This window comes from Bufo bufo, chromosome 11 (genome assembly GCF_905171765.1).
Source record: "Bufo bufo chromosome 11, aBufBuf1.1, whole genome shotgun sequence".
NCBI lineage: Eukaryota > Metazoa > Chordata > Amphibia > Anura > Bufonidae > Bufo > Bufo bufo.
In genome coordinates this window covers 33,431,912-33,449,418 of record NC_053399.1, presented here as the reverse complement: position 1 = coordinate 33,449,418, position 17,507 = coordinate 33,431,912, and the positions used below count along the sequence as shown (strand labels likewise).

Genomic DNA, 17,507 nt, shown 5'->3' with positions numbered 1-17,507 from the left:
GTGATACAAATAGCAGCTGGAGATCTCCCTAACATGCCACCAAGCATTAGAAGAAAATATTTCCACCAGCATGAGTAAACATGAAGTCCATGGGGCCATCCAGTAGTCACTATGGAAAAAATGGACAATTTCAAAAACAAAATCTACCCATTATATTAGATTTTTTTTCAATAGAATGAATGAAACAAGATGTCATAGAAATGCATTATCCTTCTTGGTGTGGGTTGATGTTTTCAAGACAATGTTTATGAGAGACTTAGGAGATGTCTCATAAAAAAGGATGTTAATCTACTGGACAAAATTCATTCCAACTCTTTCTTCTCAGATACTTCGCACTCATCCGTTTCACGGTGTCTGTCTGGAATCACATACTCGAAATCATGTAGTACCACAAGAAAGAAGATATGTCATATGCCTTCAGCTGAAGAATCTTCCTCTCCTATGTTTGAGATGGAAAGTAGAAGTCCCCTTCAAAGGTTTGGATGCACCAGATCCAACTTGGTCCAGAGTGGTTCAGGTATGACTCATCCTAACAATACTGGCATATTAACGTTGTGATTCTTATGTTTTACAGAAGGTACTGATGTTCTTGTTGCCTTCTAATTTTCCTTCTTACCAGTATTGGTCACTATTTTTTGCAGTCAGAACTGAAGCTATGGATTCTATATGTCTTATGGACTGTGGGAAGCACAGAAAGGAACCAGTCATATAAAAATATTTAAGGATGGACTCAGCGGTCAATTTAAATCCTATGACACACAATGATGGGAACATGTGGTGTTATCGTACAGATTTTTTGTACTATATGTTTGACCATCTTCTTTTGTTAAGCCACTTTCCTAGGCAGTTGCCATATTTTGAGGGCCTTGTTCTTATTCACTTCTCACGGACATCAGCAGAGTAAAGGATAAGCCTGCTCAGGGACTTTTGAAAATTACATCTACGAAATTCTTGAGCTACAGAGAGAAGAAAAATGCTCTGCAAGCAGCTTTCTCTAGGGTCCTTTCCAATTCAGTTTTATGTTCTGCCAAGATAAAAACACTGGAAAAGAATCTAGGAATTCAGAATATATTTAATTATCAGTAAAGAGATGAGTGCAGAGAGTAGTGATGGCTTTAAATAGAACTTCCAAGACTTCAAGTGGGTTAGTTTTCCCATTTACAAGTCTTTCTTCAGAGCTGAACCCAGACATACCTCCATTTTCACCCAGGCAGCCCCCCTGACTTGAGCATTGGAGCAGTTCATGCTCCGATGCTCTCCTTTGCTCTGCGCTAGATCGCGCAGGGCATGGGCTCTTTTGTTTACAATAACACACTGTTCGGTGACATCACCAGCTCTGATGGGCGTGCTTTAGCACTGCCCTAGCCGTTTTACTGGCTAGGACAGCGCTAAAGCCCGCCCATCAGTGCCGGTGACGTCACCGGGCTTCCTGGCAGCCCCATGGAGAGCCCAGTTGGTCACCGGAACTCTTGAAAATGCCTTTGCACTGCACGATTTAGCGCAGGGCAAAGGAGAGCATCAGAGCATGAACTGCTCCGATGTTCAAGTCAGGGGGGCTGCCTGGGTGAAAATGGAGGTATGTCCGGGGTCAGCTTTGAACCCGGACAACCCCTTTAAAAGAAAATGTGACATAGAACATGACAGGATGCCAGAAACAAGTATTCTAACACGGCCCAGAAGGAATAAGGGCCCCAACGCCCTAGACTCTAGCAAATAAGCAAGGCAGCCACCAATGACCAAGGCATCTCTTTTAATCAGTGTCTGTAAATGGCATCAAACTACCAATTATCAAGTGACTGTATTCTGAATGAAAAACCTTCTGCGTTAAAAGGAGACATGTTCATTAAAGTATATGCTGATAACAGTGTCTTACTGAGCATAATGTAGACAAACTTGGTGGCAGGATTGGAGTAGCCCACTAGACGTTCCTCAGTTGGCCCGAGGCTCTAAAAAATTAATGGGCCTCAAAAATTCGGCAGGAAACAACCCCATTTGGATATTACTTTGGAAACAATCACTTGCCACTCAGATCTATTCTTATGGGTTGATCCTCATTTAACGCATTAGACCATGTTGAGTATATAGGGTGTGGGACCTCAGGATCATTATCTTTAGTAGACCCAAGAAAGTTCACGCTAACACTGATCAGTGGAATCTTAATTCATAAATTTCACAGAAGGCAAAATCATATTTTTTCCACATAGTTAAAATGTCATCAGTTGCAGAGAGAGCAGAGCCTCTAAGGGTAATGGCAACGCCCCCGTTGCTCCCAGAGGATTATTTGTATATATTGAAATTTCATTTTTCTCAGCATTGCGGTTACATATGAACATGGGACCAACACAGAGGCCTTCAGCTGCCAAGTGCACATGGAACAGGTCAGACAATATCATAGGTACAAATCTGCTGACAGATGCCCTTTAACTAGATGCATTTTCAGTCACCGACTTGGGAGGGGCTATCTACTAGTATTAAATAATGATTCATAATGCTTCCTCTCTCAATGAACCTTCAGCTGTGTGATTCCATTCCTTGTCTTAGCAGGAGATCTTTTTGCTGTTGAGTTAAATAATCCACTGTGCAAGAGGGTTAGTTGCAAAATGACAACCTCCCTGGTTCTGAAAAAATAAGAGGACATAAGTTGAGTGAATGTAACATACGGAAATGTCATATTTGTATAATTATATTATTTTTACAATTTGGGAGGCTGACATTTCTTGTCTTCTGCTGCTCACTTTTACAGATATTCTGTGCAGACTGAGCTAGGGTCAGCAGAGGCATCTCATGGACATTAAAGGGGTTTTCTTACCTTAGACATTGGGGGTGTATATCTAGGATATGCCACCCACTCTCTAGAATGGGGCCTTGAATGTGAAGGAGAGCGCCACGGGAAAGATGTCCAGGAGTGCACCACCAATGAGGCCAGGTAAAGCGATCGCCTCAGGCAGCACCGGGAAGGTTCAAGAGGGGGGCAGCAGAAGGGCCATGCGCAATGAGCGCTTTCATTGTGGCAAAGGGGTTAGGTTAAGAAATTGCCATGGGGGGGGGGGGCGTTTCAGTTTTCACCTCAGGCAGCAGAAAGGCTAGGTGCACCCCTGAGCATGGCCATCCTCTATTCACTTCTATGGGAGTTCCGAATATTTACGGCAGTCACATGGAAGTGAATGGAGAGGTGGCCTTGCATGCATGGTGCACTCTCCATTCACTTCTATGGGACTTCCAAAAATACCTGAGCTGGCTCAACTGTTTTCAGAACGCACTTAGAAGTGAATGGAGAACATGCCACGCATTTGTGGTGAGCGCTCCTTTACTTTCGGCTCCCCGTTCTTGAGATAGCAGAGGGTCCCAAAGGTGGGACTCACACCCTTCTAACATTTGTGGCATATCCTAGCGATATGGCACCAATGTGTGAGATAATACAACTTTTTTAAAGGGTGAGAGGTTTTTATGATAGATGGTAGTGGCCTTGTACTTCTGCAAGCATAGACAAGGTAAGATAGCAAGCCTATGCGCCCAAATAAGACTCTGTATGCATTTCCCTGCCATTCCCTGGGAGGAGCAGTATGCCATGTGATAGTGTCAGATTTTTTATATTTTTTTTTACACTGTGGTGTCTCACCCAATTTTCCCTTAATTTGTGTTAAAAGATGTTATCATTATCTCATGATTAATATAAACAAATGAAAACTGGGCATCATATAGAACATGACAATCTCTTTCTAACAAAGCTAGAGCCAGCCATGTACCTCATATAGATCCAGAGCAATCCATTTGTTCCTCCATGAATTTGGGAGATGAATTTAAAGCTGGCGTCTCAGGGGTGTGTCCCTTCTGTTCCAGCTTTCTCCCTATCACAGCTCAGCGGGTGTCTTCTTTCTGTTGCAGCTCTCTCCCTGTAACTGTCACAGCTTCTAACAGTAGATCTGGCTGGTGGCAGGTGAAGGACGGAACTGAGCATGTGCGTTCCAACTTAGCAATGTTACTGAGATGGACGGAGAAATAAGTAATAGACCAGCAGGTGGCGCTATACAGATAAAGTTTATTGAATAACTCAGTGACTATACCAATTGAGCACTATCAATATACAGTACAATTATCAGAGACACAAGTTGAAGATTTTGGGACCTAGTGCAAAAAATAGTAACAGGACCCATGAACTATCATCTACCATTTTAGTACTGGTCTTGAGGCTGGAAATATGCAGATAAATTTGTTGGACATATAGATAATAATCTGATTGGTGCTGCGTGCTATTTTATATGTTACATTTAGCTGAGCGTTATACTTGGCATTGTATATTGTATATTCTCATAGCCAGGAAATGCTCTTTTTGTGGTTTGTGGATCCCACAATGTTGTCTTCTGAGTATTGGAATTTATATGGTGGCCATAACAAATTTATGCATCCAATACCATATAGAGTATATAATTGCCATACTGCACACTGATGTTCATTAAGTATACAGCTATACACTACTCACAAAAAGTTAGGGATATTTGGCTTGTGGGTGAAATTTCAGGATGAACCTAAAAGGCACTCTAACCTTTACAGGTGAACTTAATGCGACCTTCTCTAAACTTTTGAATGCACATGTCCAACTGTTCAGGGTTTCAGTACTTTTTGCACAACTTGCTATTCTCTAACAAGGAGCTTGACGGCAGAATTCATAACAGGTTTCTGATCCATGAATTGCCCAATACATTTCCTGGTTCAATCATAATTGGTATTTAAACAGTCCTCCTCATCATGTTGTTCACATTTTGACATCATGAGACCAAGACGACACCTAACAATTGATCATCAGTACCATGCCATTGCGAGGCTTCAAGCAGGATGTTCTCGGACGGCAGTGGCCACTGAGCTTAGAGTGTCATCAGCAGGTTGCAACAGAGATACAGAGAGACTGGAAGAGTCACAGAAAGGCATAGAAGTGGATGTCCTTTGGCCACATCCCACACTGATGACCACTTCATTGTGAACAATGCCCTGCAGAACTGATGAATGCCACACAACCCTAGGCACATTTAAGGGAGGTGAGAGGCACCCAAGTGTCACATCAGACAATTCTAAACCATTTACATCAGTGTGGTCTGCATGGTAGATGATGTGCAATAGAGGTCATCGCCTTGCATGGGCCAAGGAGCATCTACACTGGGTGAGGGACCAGTGGGCCTCAGTGCTGTTCACTGATGAAAGTTAATTCCTGCTGAGCAGAAATGATGGCCTCCAACAATGTTGGAGACGTAAAGGAGAACGCTATGCATCAGCAACAGTTGTTACCAGACGAGCCTTTGGTGGTGTTACAGTGTGGACAGGTGTGTCTAGTCCATACAGAACTGCCCTACGTTTTGTGAATGGTACAGGGACAAGCCCATACTACTTGAATAACATCATTAATCCAGTCATTGTGCCTCTGCAGGAACAACACAGGCCTAATTTCATCTTCATGGACGACAATGCACCAGCTCATCGAGGTTGCATCATTAGGGAACGGCTGCTGGAGACTGAGGTACCTCAAATGGAGCGGCCTGCACTTTCTCTAGACCTGAATCCCACTGAAAACCTATGGGATTAGCCGAGTCGCTGTGCAAAGGCTCTTAACTCTGTACCCTAGAACCTCAATGAGCTGAGGGCCGCTCTTCAAGAAGAGTTTTTTTTGCATTCTTTTCAATGGGTCCGCAAAAAAACGGAAGGTACTCCATGTGCATTTCGTTTCCGTATGTCCGTATTTCCGTTCCGCAAAAAAAACAAAAAACATGTCCTATTAGGCTCCATTCACACGTATGACCATTTCTTACTGCATTCGGACCAAATACTGAAAAAATTACCAGATATGAAGCAATGATATCTCAGAATTACTGGTATTGTGTACAGAGTGAACGCAGAGCAGGAAGTTTGTGTGGTGACACTTCAGCCAATAGCTGCAGAGCAGGAAGTGATGTCAGAGAATGGGGGCATTATTTTGCCAACTTCTCCTGTACAGCCCCATAAACATGCAGTCATTATGTTATCCATGTTGCTAAATACCTGCAGTGTACAGAGAACCACGGAAACTTGCTCCTGAGAGACCAGAGGAAGGGATTTTCCAGTACTTAGATATTGATAGACTATCCTTAGGATAGGTCATCATTATTAGATTGGTGGGGTCCGAAACCCTGCACCCCTACGATCAGCTGTCTTCAGCCACTGTGTAATGGCCTTCCCAGGGTATTGCATCTCAGCTCCTATTCAATCAAATAGGAGCTGAACTGCAGTTTTCTGGTGCCGGAAAATGCACCATTAAATGGAGCCTTTCGTACACTGATTGGTGGGGGTGTCAGGTGTCAGAACCCCCAGAAATCTGATATTGATTATCCATAAATTTTATAACCTTTTATGGACCTCGTACATATTAGTCCACTTTAATTAAGTTTAATAGAAAACAGAACAGGATTTTCTTTCTATTAAACTCAATTATCATTTTATTTGCTGCCAAGTTGGCAATAATAGCGTAAATACAGATTTCATTTTTTTTTTTATTTCTTTGTAGCACAATGTGCACTTTTACATTCCCCTTTTGTGTGACATCTGATAAGATACAGTATTATAAGCCGCAGTGTTAATTAATGGAGCAGGTGCTGGATTTCATGGAAGAAAATCCAACATTATTAGAATTTAGATCTTTAATGACTAATTTTACAGCATAGGCGTAACTCCAATCTACCTGGCTCCAAAGCAATATCTCTAACAGGCCCCTCCACCTAAGCAATTTATAATACTTGTGTCTTCTTAAAGAGGCCAATTGAAACTGACCCCTCTACACCCCCTATTTACAGATTACCTACATTCACAACAAGATGTTTTTATATTCCAAAAAATTAAATTCAAAGGAAAATGTCTGTCTCATTTGTTCACGGTTTCCCCATACAGTAACTTTAAAGGGAACCTGTCACCGGGATTTTGTGTATAGAGCTGAGGACATGGGTTGCTAGATGGCCGCTAGCACATCCGCAATACCCAGTCCCCATAGCTCTGTGTGCTTTTATTGTGTAAAAAAAACGATTTATAAGGTAAAATAATAATGATAGGGTCTCCATCCCCATCGTCTCCTAGAAACTGTGAAAATCACACAGCATCCGCACTTGCTTGTGGATGCTTGCGATTTTCACGCAGCCCCATTCACTTCTATGGGGCTTGCGTTGCGTGAAAAACACACAATATAGAACATGCTGCGATTTTCACGCAACGCACAAGTGATGCGTGAAAATCACCGCTCATGTGCACAGCCCCATAGAAATGAATGGGTCCGAATTCAGTGCGGGTGCAATGCGTTCACGTCACGCATTGCACCCGCGCGGAAATCTCGCCCGTGTGAAAGAGGCCTAAGAGATGCTTTTTTAGGAGCTCACCTCGCTGGCTAAGAAATGAGGATCCTTAACATGGGACTGACTTTCAGGGTATTAAAAAGTAGTTTTTTCGAACCAATCTGGGGTTCAAATTTTGTATAGTGATTAGTGGTGTAAAACGTCAATGGAAAAAAATAATTTTTGGTTAGGATCGTTTGCTGTAAAAATAATTGTTGAATTATTTTTAATTGTGTTCACATGAAGAAATATTTAAGACAGATTACTTTCAATTGAAAAATCAATGCCTATAAACCCATAACAATCATAACTGTATTTTTGTTGCATTGAATATAATTTCAAAACTTGCACAGTAGCTGCAAACTTAAGGTGGTCATGCACACTTTGTCAGCTGAACCCTACTTATTCCAGTGAATCAGTCAAATATATAATGTACAGTGGAGGAAATAATTATTTGACCCCTCACTGATTTTGTAAGTTTGGCCAATGACAAAGAAATGAAAAGTCTCAGAACAGTATCATTTCAATGGTAGGTTTATTGTAACAGTGGCAGATAGCACATCAAAAGGAAAATCGAAAAAATAACTTTAAATAAAAGATAGCAACTGATTTGCATTTCATTGAGTGAAATAAGTATTTGAACCCCTACCAACCATTAAGAGTTCTGGCTCCCACAGAGTGGTTAGACACTTCTACTCAATTAGTCACCCTCATTAAGGACACCTGTCTTAACTAGTCACCTGTATAAAAGACACCTGTCCACAGAATCAATCAATCAAGCAGACTCCAAACTCTCCAACATGGGAAAGACCAAAGAGCTGTCCAAGGATGTCAGAGACAAAATTGTAGACCTGCACAAGGCTGGAATGGGCTACAAAACCATTAGCAAGAAGCTGGGAGAGAAGGTGACAACTGTTGGTGCGATTGTTCGAAAATGGAAGGAGCACAAAATGACCATCAATCGACCTCGCTCTGGGGCTCCACGCAAGATCTCACCTCGTGGGGTGTCAATGGTTCTGAGAAAGGTGAAAAAGCATCCTAGAACTACACGGGAGGAGTTAGTTAATGACCTCAAATTAGCAGGGACCACAGTCACCAAGAAAACCATTGGAAACACATTACACCGCAATGGATTAAAATCCTGCAGGGCTCGCAAGGTCCCCCTGCTCAGGAAGGCACATGTGCAGGCCCGTCTGAAGTTTGCCAATGAACACCTGAATGATTCAGAGAGTGACTGGGAGAAGGTGCTGTGGTCTGATGAGACCAAAATAGAGCTCTTTGGCATTAACTCAACTCGCTGTGTTTGGAGGAAGAAAAATGCTGCCTATGACCCCCTAAACACCGTCCCCACCGTCAAGCATGGGTGTGGAAACATTTTGCTTTGGGGGTGTTTTTCTGCTAAGGGCACAGGACAACTTATTCGCATTAACGGGAAAATGGACGGAGCCATGTATCGTGAAATCCTGAGCGACAACCTCCTTCCCTCTGCCAGGAAACTGAAAATGGGTCGTGGATGGGTGTTCCAGCACGACAATGATCCAAAACATACAGCAAAGGCAACAAAGGAGTGGCTCAAGAAGAAGCACATTAAGGTCATGGAGTGGCCTAGTCAGTCTCCGGACCTTAATCCAATCGAAAACCTATGGAGGGAGCTCAAGCTCAGAGTTGCACAGAGACAGCCTCGAAACCTTAGGGATTTAGAGATGATCTGCAAAGAGGAGTGGACCAACATTCCTCCTAAAATGTGCGCAAACTTGGTCATCAATTACAAGAAACGTTTGACCTCTGTGCTTGCAAACAAGGGTTTTTCCACCAAGTATTAAGTCTTTTTTTGTTAGAGGGTTCAAATACTTATTTCACTCAATGAAATGCAAATCAGTTGCTATCTTTTATTTAAAGTTATTTTTTCGATTTTCCTTTTGATGTGCTATCTGCCACTGTTACAATAAACCTACCATTGAAATGATACTGTTCTGAGACTTTTCATTTCTTTGTCATTGGACAAACTTACAAAATCAGTGAGGGGTCAAATAATTATTTCCTCCACTGTATATGGGGTCTCCCAATTCTCGGTAAGAAAAATAAATCGGGTATGTAGGCGTATTCCTCTCCCCATTAAGAAAACATACGTTGAGTCGTATGTGCATATTTATTGTGAGGTTGGGGGGAATAACTGCGACAGGTATCTTGAATGTTTGGTCAGCTTTATTTGAGACTTAGGAACCCTGCCTTAGTATAAAATAAGTGTTGAAAATGTGGTGATCCAGTTTTAATTAGTAGAAACATTTTTTTTCTAATTTCCTGTTAAACTTGGGGGGCGCTTTATGGTCAGGTGTGTCTTCTAGTCCGAAAAATAGAGTGCATAACCAAGTCAAGATGGATGTGTAGCTTGAAAAGTATCAGACAATTTGGTGTGGGAAGAGCAGTCAACAGTCCAGCAAATTTGGGCTGTCCCAGGTCAAGAAAGGATGGGGTTTATGTAAATCTTGCCTATAAAAGGACGTTCCCACACTGATTTGGGCATTCTCAGGGGTGGGCTTACTGGCCCCAAATTTACAAACTGCAATGTTGGTAAGTATGGAAGGGGCGCAGTCGATTGTGGGATTGGAGACAGGTATTTAGGGCCACTGTGCCAAAAAAGTATGTGTAACCCTTGCATCCTGCCGATAACCTAAAGCGAACCCATCATCAGGATTTAGACCTCCAAACTGCCACCAACTTGATATCCAGGACAATTACAGCTTTACAGTGATGATATTGTATGTTGTTAATGATTGGGCTTAGGTCCATCAAAGATGTTTGAATGCTCTATTTCAATGCATGGGGTCATGGGGAGTCATGGGGACCCCATCAGTCATCAGCAGCATTTGGCCAAGCACCTAGCTTCACTGCGTATGCGCCAAGTGTGCTGGAGGTGGCTTGTCATGTCATGCCCAACCTGCAGGATGTCAATCAATCAAGTCATTATGGGGAGTAGCCTGTAGGACTCTTCCAAGGAGCTGCTCCTACCCCATGACTTCTGACATACAATGGAATACAACACTCAAACTTCTCTTCCTGGCTTATGCCAAATTGCTCAAAATATACAAGATCATTAATGTGAAGCTGTCACCGTTCTGGATAATAGGTTGGTGGAAGCTTTGGAGCCTAAATACTGAAAGGTTCCCTTTAATGAAAGTGCAGGGGAACTGCATGCATTGGCTGGGTTTGGGGTGGCTCCAGTACTACGCTGGGTCTCTCGGACACTGTCAAGGTGTCACCACATGTTGATGCTCTCTAGAAGGAGTGATAATTCCCACTGGGTGCACCACACCTTAAGTTCAGAGAGTCAGGGTCTGCAGTTAACCAGTGTGCTTCTTTACTGGAGGAATTTAAGTGTAAAACAATACAGGCAAGGCACTGGGCTGGCTTCACCAGTCTTCTCCTGGGCAGAAGAAGGGTTTGATGCTGAGGAAAAGCCTGAGCTAGCTATCCATTTCTCTCAGAATGCTGGTACCCTGGTCAAAGGCTGGAGGCCCATGGTCTGTGGCTCAGTAGTCTGGCTGGCTCATTGTTCACAGGGCAGGTGAACCATGGTCTGCGGCTCAGCATCCTTATCTCAGTGTCCTCTTCTGGTCACTCATACAGTTTCTTTTTTTAAGCACTGATCCCTAACTGCAGAACACTAGGAGCTCTGACTGCTCTCCTTATATACAGTTTCTAGCTGAACTAAAACCTTCTAATAGGAAGGGTGGAGTGGAGAAACACAACCCAAACAAATACAATGTTACAATTCTCTGTGTCATAGACTTGCATTAGCGCTTCAATGATATCTAATGGGAATGACAAAGCAGTTTTTCCAGAAAAAAACAAGTCTTATATAGACAGACATAATAAGATAGCTAAACCAGACACTTAAAACGTCAGCCTGTCTGGTTTTGGTGCTAAACAAGTCTGGCTTTTTTTCCCTCCAAAACATGCTCTTTTTTAATTTGCATGGTAACTTTGGAAAACTACTAAATTCCATTTATCAGCTAGAAAGTCCCCAAAGTATCTCAGTATTCATTAACCCTTTCCATAGTGCAGTGCAAATACTGTGTAAATGAATAGGATATATATCACAACAAACGTATAAAATACAGTTACACAGTAATTTACAGTATATCAGGTCACATTAACTCTTTAAAGTGTGAACAAATTAAGGAGTTGATGACTTTGCATAAGGGTAAAGGGGGCAAATATCCACAAATGTCCCAACTTCAAAGTGCCCCTCACTCACTAAAGGCTCTCGTAAACATCCTCATTGGTGTACCATTTCAGATTTGTGAGCCATGAGAACTATTTGTGTAGCCCCTACATGTAGTTTTCGGAAGGAGCCTGGATATTTTTCTTTTAAAATGTTGTCTCACTAAGTATCTGCCACGGGGAAATGTAGTATTACATGGCATTCATTTACTATATATGTGTCTGCAATAATAAGCATATGGACATGGGTGTCTATGAATCTATCATGTCTGAATAGCATTTAATGACAAAGTGTTGCTCCTGGCGCATGGACATGTAATGAAAGGATGATTCATGATAAAATACATGATATTGGCTCTCTTGGAGATGTTACAATGCACAGGAGATGAACTCTGCATGAGAATCAGCCAATTTTTTACAAGACTACAGCTGTGGTGTAGGAAAGAAATAATGGGACATAATAGATGAATAATAGATTCTGCTTTCAGAAGACAAATTGACATATTTTGCATGTGACTGGAGTGCTGATTTTGTTACATGACCTTGTAGTTTTTGTGCCTTTGAGCTATTTATTATGGAAGAGAAATGGTATAAACTCTCTAACACAGTCTACAGAAAAGATAGCTAAAGAAGAAAATTAATCTAAAATGAATGAACAAACATCACATATGGAAAACCAATGGTACAGCTGTAAAGTGTCAACAGTTGACCAATAATGATTATCTGGCAGTCAAGAAATGCAGTCACCTTCCTATACAGGCTGAAAAGGAGACATGGAAATTGACTTTCCATAGACATTAAGTTAGTGGTGGTGGAGCTTGTCATCAACAGAACCTACCAAAAATGTGTAGAATGCATTACACTTCTTTAACCCCTTAAGGACCCTGCCATTTTCACCTTAAGGACCAGGCCATTTTTAGCAAATCTGACATGTCACTTTATGTGGTAATTTTAAAACGCTTTTACATATCCAGGCCATTCTGAAATTGTTTTCTCATCACATATTGTATTTCAAGACAGTGGTAAAATGGAGTCAAAATATTAAATTTTTATTTATAAAAAAATACCAAATTTACCCAAAAAAATAAAAAATTTGCAAATTTCTAAATTTCAATTTCCCTACTTTTATAATAGATAGTAATACCTTCAAAAATAGTTATTACTTTACATTCCCCATATGTCTACTTCATGTTTGGATCATTTTGAAAATGACAATTTATTTTTTGGGGACGTTAGAAGGCTTAGAAGTTTAGAAGCAAATCTTAAAATTTTCAAGAACATTTCCAAAACCCCAATTTTTTCATGACCAGTTCATTTATGAAGTCACTTTCTGGGGCTTACATATTAGAAACCCTATTTTAGAAACTACACCCCTCAAGCTATTCAAAACTTATTTTGCAAACTTTGTTAACCGTTTAGGTGCCCTGAGAATTAAATGAAAATGGGAATGAAATTTAAAAATTTACAGAAACGCCCCATGTGTGCTCAAAAACTGATGTATTGGCGCACAGCAGGCTTCAGAGTGGAAGGAGCACCATATGGCTTTTGGAGAGCTGATTCAGCTGGAATGGTAATTGGGAGCTATGTTGCATGCGAAGACACCCTGAAGTGGCCCTACTGTGGAAACCCCAAAAAAGTTACCCCATTCCGGAAACTACACCCCTCAAGGAATATTTCAAGTTGTGTAGTGAGCCCTTTGACCCATCAGGTGTTTCACAGAATTAGGAAGCGCTTGGCTGTGAAAATGAAAAATTACAATTTGTTGCAGAAAAAGGTGCTTTACACCCACATTTTACACTTTCACAAGGAAAAACAGGACAAAATGCACCCCACATTTTGTTCCCCATTTACCCCCGAATACGCCAACTTTCACAAGGGAAAACAGGACAAAATGCACCCCACATTTTGTTCCCCATTTACCCCCGAATACGCCAAAAAATGATGTATGGGAGCATGGCAGGGTTCAAAAGGGAAGTAGCACCATAGGGCTTTTGGAGGATAGATTTTGCAGGATTGGCTTTTGGGAGCTATGTCGCATATGAAGACACCCTGAGGTATCCCTAGAGTGAAAACCCCCCAAAAGTGACCCCATTCTGGAAACTATACCCCTCAAGGAACATTTCAAGATGTGTAGTGAGAACTTTGTCCTCAAAGGTGATTCATGGAATTGTCTGTGAAAATGAAAAATTAATTTTTTTTCCAGAAAAATTTACTTTAGGCCCAAATTTTTCACTTTCACAAGGGGCGAACTGGAGAAAATGCACCCCCTAATTTATTACCCATTTTCTCCTGATTACAGCAATACCCCATATGTGCTTGTAGACTGCTGTATGGGCGTACCACAGGGGTCAGAAGGAAAGGAGCACCAAATGGCTTCTGGAAGGCAGTTTTCTCTGGAATAATTGACAGGCGCCATCTTGCAATTGAACACACCCTGAGGTGGCCCTAGAGTGGAAACCCCATATGTGCTCAAAAAATGGAAGGAGCACCATATAGCGGTTAGGAGAGCGGATTTAGCTGGAATGGTAATTGGGAGCTATGTCGCATATGAAGACACCCTGAGGTGGCCCTAGAGTGGAAACCCCCAAAAGTTACCCCATTCAGGAAACTACACCCCTCAAGGAATATTTTGAGGTGTGTAGTGAGCACTTTGACCCATCAGGCGTTTCACAGAATTAGGAAACGCTTGGCTGTGAAAATAAAAAACTAAATTTTTTTCCAGAAAAAGTTGCTTTACACCAACATTTTTCAGTTTCACAAGGGAAAACAGGACAAAATGCACCCCACATTTTGTTCCCCATTTCCCCCTGAATACGCCAACACACTATATGTGCTCAAAAAATGATGTTTGGGCTGCACGGCAGGCTTCAGAGTGGAAGGAGCACCATATGGTGGTTAGGAGAGGATTTAGCTGGAATGGTAGCTATGTCGCATATGAAGACACCCTGAGGTGGCCCTATAGTGGAAACCCCCCAAAAGTGACCCCATTCCGGAAACTACACCGCTGAAGGAATATTTCATGGTGTGTAGTGAGCACTTTGACCCATCAGGTGTTTCACAGAATTAGGAAACGCTTGGCTGTGAAAATAAAAAATGACTATTTTTTCCAGAAAAAGTTTCTTTACACCCACATTTTTCATTTTCACAAGGGATAACAGGACAAAATACACCCCACATTTTGTTCCCCATTTCCCCCCGAATACGCCAACACCCCATATGTGCTCAAAAAATGATGTATGGGCGCATGGCAGGGCTCTAGAGTCAAACAGCTAAATATGGATTTTGCTGACCCGAATTGGCAGACATGGATTTTAGGTGCCATGTCGCATTAAATAAATTCCTGAGGTCCCCAGAAATGAAAAACCCCAAGAAGTGACGGAAAGAGCGCCCCCGTACGAACATTTTAAGTGGTGGAAAGGGTACTTTTTAGCAAACAGGTGTATCACAGAAAGCAGAAATACTTGAGAGAAGCATTTCAAAGCACACTTTTGTAAAAATGAAAAATTACTAGCAGACCCCAATTTTTCACTTTCACAAGGGGTTAAAGGAGAAAATGGACCCCAGTATATGTTCCCCATTTTCTCCCCATTTTGCGAACACCCAATATGTGCTTGTAGCCTGCTGTATGGGCGCACAGCAGGCTTCTAGAGGCAAAGTGCAAAATATGTTTTTTGCAGGCCTGAATTGGCATACATGGATTTTAGCTGCCATGTACACTTTATAAAATTTCCTGAGGTCCCGAGAAATGGAAAATCCCAAGAAGTGACCGCATTTCGTAAAGAGCACCCCCGTACGAACATTTTAAGTGGTGGAAAGGGTACTTTTTAGCAAACAGGTGTCTCACAGAAGGCAGAAATATTTGAGAAGCATTTCAAAGCACACATTTGTAAAAATGAAAAATGACTAGCAGACCCCAATTTTTCACTTTCACAAGAAGTTAAGGGAGAAAATGCACCCCAGTATATGTTCCCCATTTTCTCCACATTTTGCGAACACCCCATATGTGCTCAAAAAATGATGTATGGGCGCATGGTAGGGCTCTAGAGTCAAACAGCTAAATATGGTTTTTGCAGGCCTGAATTGGCAGACATGGATTTTAGCTGCCATGTCGCATTTAAAAAAGGGACAGGGATGGCCACCGTCCCCTGACTTCCTCCCGCCCTGCAGCTTCTGACAACTTCCTGCGCTGCAAAGTGCCAGTCTCATTGATCGCCAATCGCAGCGCTTGGAGCTGCAGGGTGGACGGTCGGCACCATGCTGCCCTTACCCGGCATGGCTGCCTGCCGGTAGGAGCAGCCATGGTGCTGCGATTCCACCCCGATCTTCCCCCAGAGCTCATGAAGTACATGTACATCATGGGTCTTTAAGTCCCGTCCAGATATGACGTACATGGGTCCTTAAGGGGATAAAAATCTTGTTTTTATGTCTTTGTTTTTATTTATACAGATTTGTATGTATTCCCCTCGAAATAATCAGCTCTAGTATGTTGCAGGTACCACATGTTAAACACCCCATGCTCGCTGCTATTCAGGGTGGGCACAGGCATTGCAACAATCACATTTCTTTTGCTTGAAGCCGGACATCAGACTCCTGTGTGCCATGCTGAAGCTGCAGCCTGACTGCTAGATCTTTCTGTGTGTATTAGTGTCTATTCATTGAATCTCTCTCTACAGCACAGCAAGGGTTAATTTCCCTTTTCTTTTTTTTTATCTGTGTTAAGCTGTTTCACTATTGAGCTCATAAGATCTCCTGCATGTGCTGGGCTGTTTGTTCCATTCCTTGCCTGAGCAATTGATTCCTCTTGGTTTCACTTGATTGCTAGACCCTACAAAAGAGCTATACACCATTTCTCTGTCTGTATACCAACTTCTGCCTTGATCTTAGCTCTCTTTTGTCTGACCTAACCCATGCCCGTTCATTGTCCTGACACTGAGCCACCTGCCCTGACCTCTGGACTGTTTCATGGATTCACATGTTCTCTGTTTGTCCTGACCTCTGCCTGTTTCCTGACTTTGTGCATTGCCTGATCCCCCAGTGCTTTGAGTTGGTGTATCTGACCCCAGTGAGTCAGCAGCCAACCACACTGAACTATTCCAAGAGGTAGTCGTCTGCTGCCCCCCCTGCAGAAAAAGACAGATCCTTTGATAGGTGTTAAAGGGTAAAAACCAGAGGACGACCAGGATAACACCCTCAGGGCTAGTTGGTTGGCACAGTGAGGTCCACACTCAGGGCACATAACAATGGAGGAAAAGACTGAAGACTTGGTGGGGATAATGCATAAACAGTATAAACAAAGTGTACAAGAAATCTTCAAGATTAATAATAAACTGCAAAAGTGCTGGGCTGTAATAAGAGCATAAATCAGAAAGATCAAAGTATAATAACGAGCTCACACTAAGCAGAGCGCATAAGGGTAATGCATGTAGTACTGAGCACATGAGCAGCCGTAAGCCACAAACATCAGGAGAACCAGCACCACAGACATGCATTTTGCATATATTGCTTACATGTGGTTCACAGGACTAAAGAACTGGACTTGATATATAACAGTTGCCTTTCCCTGATACTATTGGGGTCTCCTGGTACTCAAATATCCCCAACAATTACAGTATGGCAGAACTACATAGTAATCGGAGGGTTACAGAAATATTTTTAAGCACATATCTACACTGGCAAGCAATATACATAAGTAAAGTCAATGAACAAGGAACTGTATGATGGTAAACTGATGACGGCACAAATAGATGAAAGAGATGGCAGTCAGGCAATAGAGCAGATGGAAGGTGGTGATGGTACACAGATTGAGAGTGAATGACTGTGATTACAAATAAAAGACACTGACCGAAACTGACCCTGATCTGAATACTACTCCAGCAAGAGTGCAAAAAGGACCCAGGATAAGGAAACCAATAAAAAAACACATATTTGGCCAACAATTAA

The 17,507-nt window shown here is 42.1% G+C and overlaps 1 protein-coding gene across 3 annotated transcripts in view; it reads left to right on the top strand.

The window, feature by feature from the left end:
• The window catches only part of SLC35F4 (solute carrier family 35 member F4), a 245,902-nt gene that overhangs the window by 169,710 nt on the left and 58,685 nt on the right, over positions 1-17,507 (top strand). Inside the window, exons 2-5 of one of the 3 annotated variants that reach the window (XM_040411659.1) lie at positions 326-457; positions 3,795-3,820; positions 16,923-16,942; positions 17,442-17,446. The exons of the other annotated variants lie outside the window; for them this stretch is intronic. Of the exons in view, the coding sequence (XP_040267593.1) occupies positions 326-457; positions 3,795-3,820; positions 16,923-16,942; positions 17,442-17,446 (183 nt within the window). The remainder of the gene's footprint in view (positions 1-325; positions 458-3,794; positions 3,821-16,922; positions 16,943-17,441; positions 17,447-17,507) is intronic. 3 annotated transcript variants of the gene reach the window in all.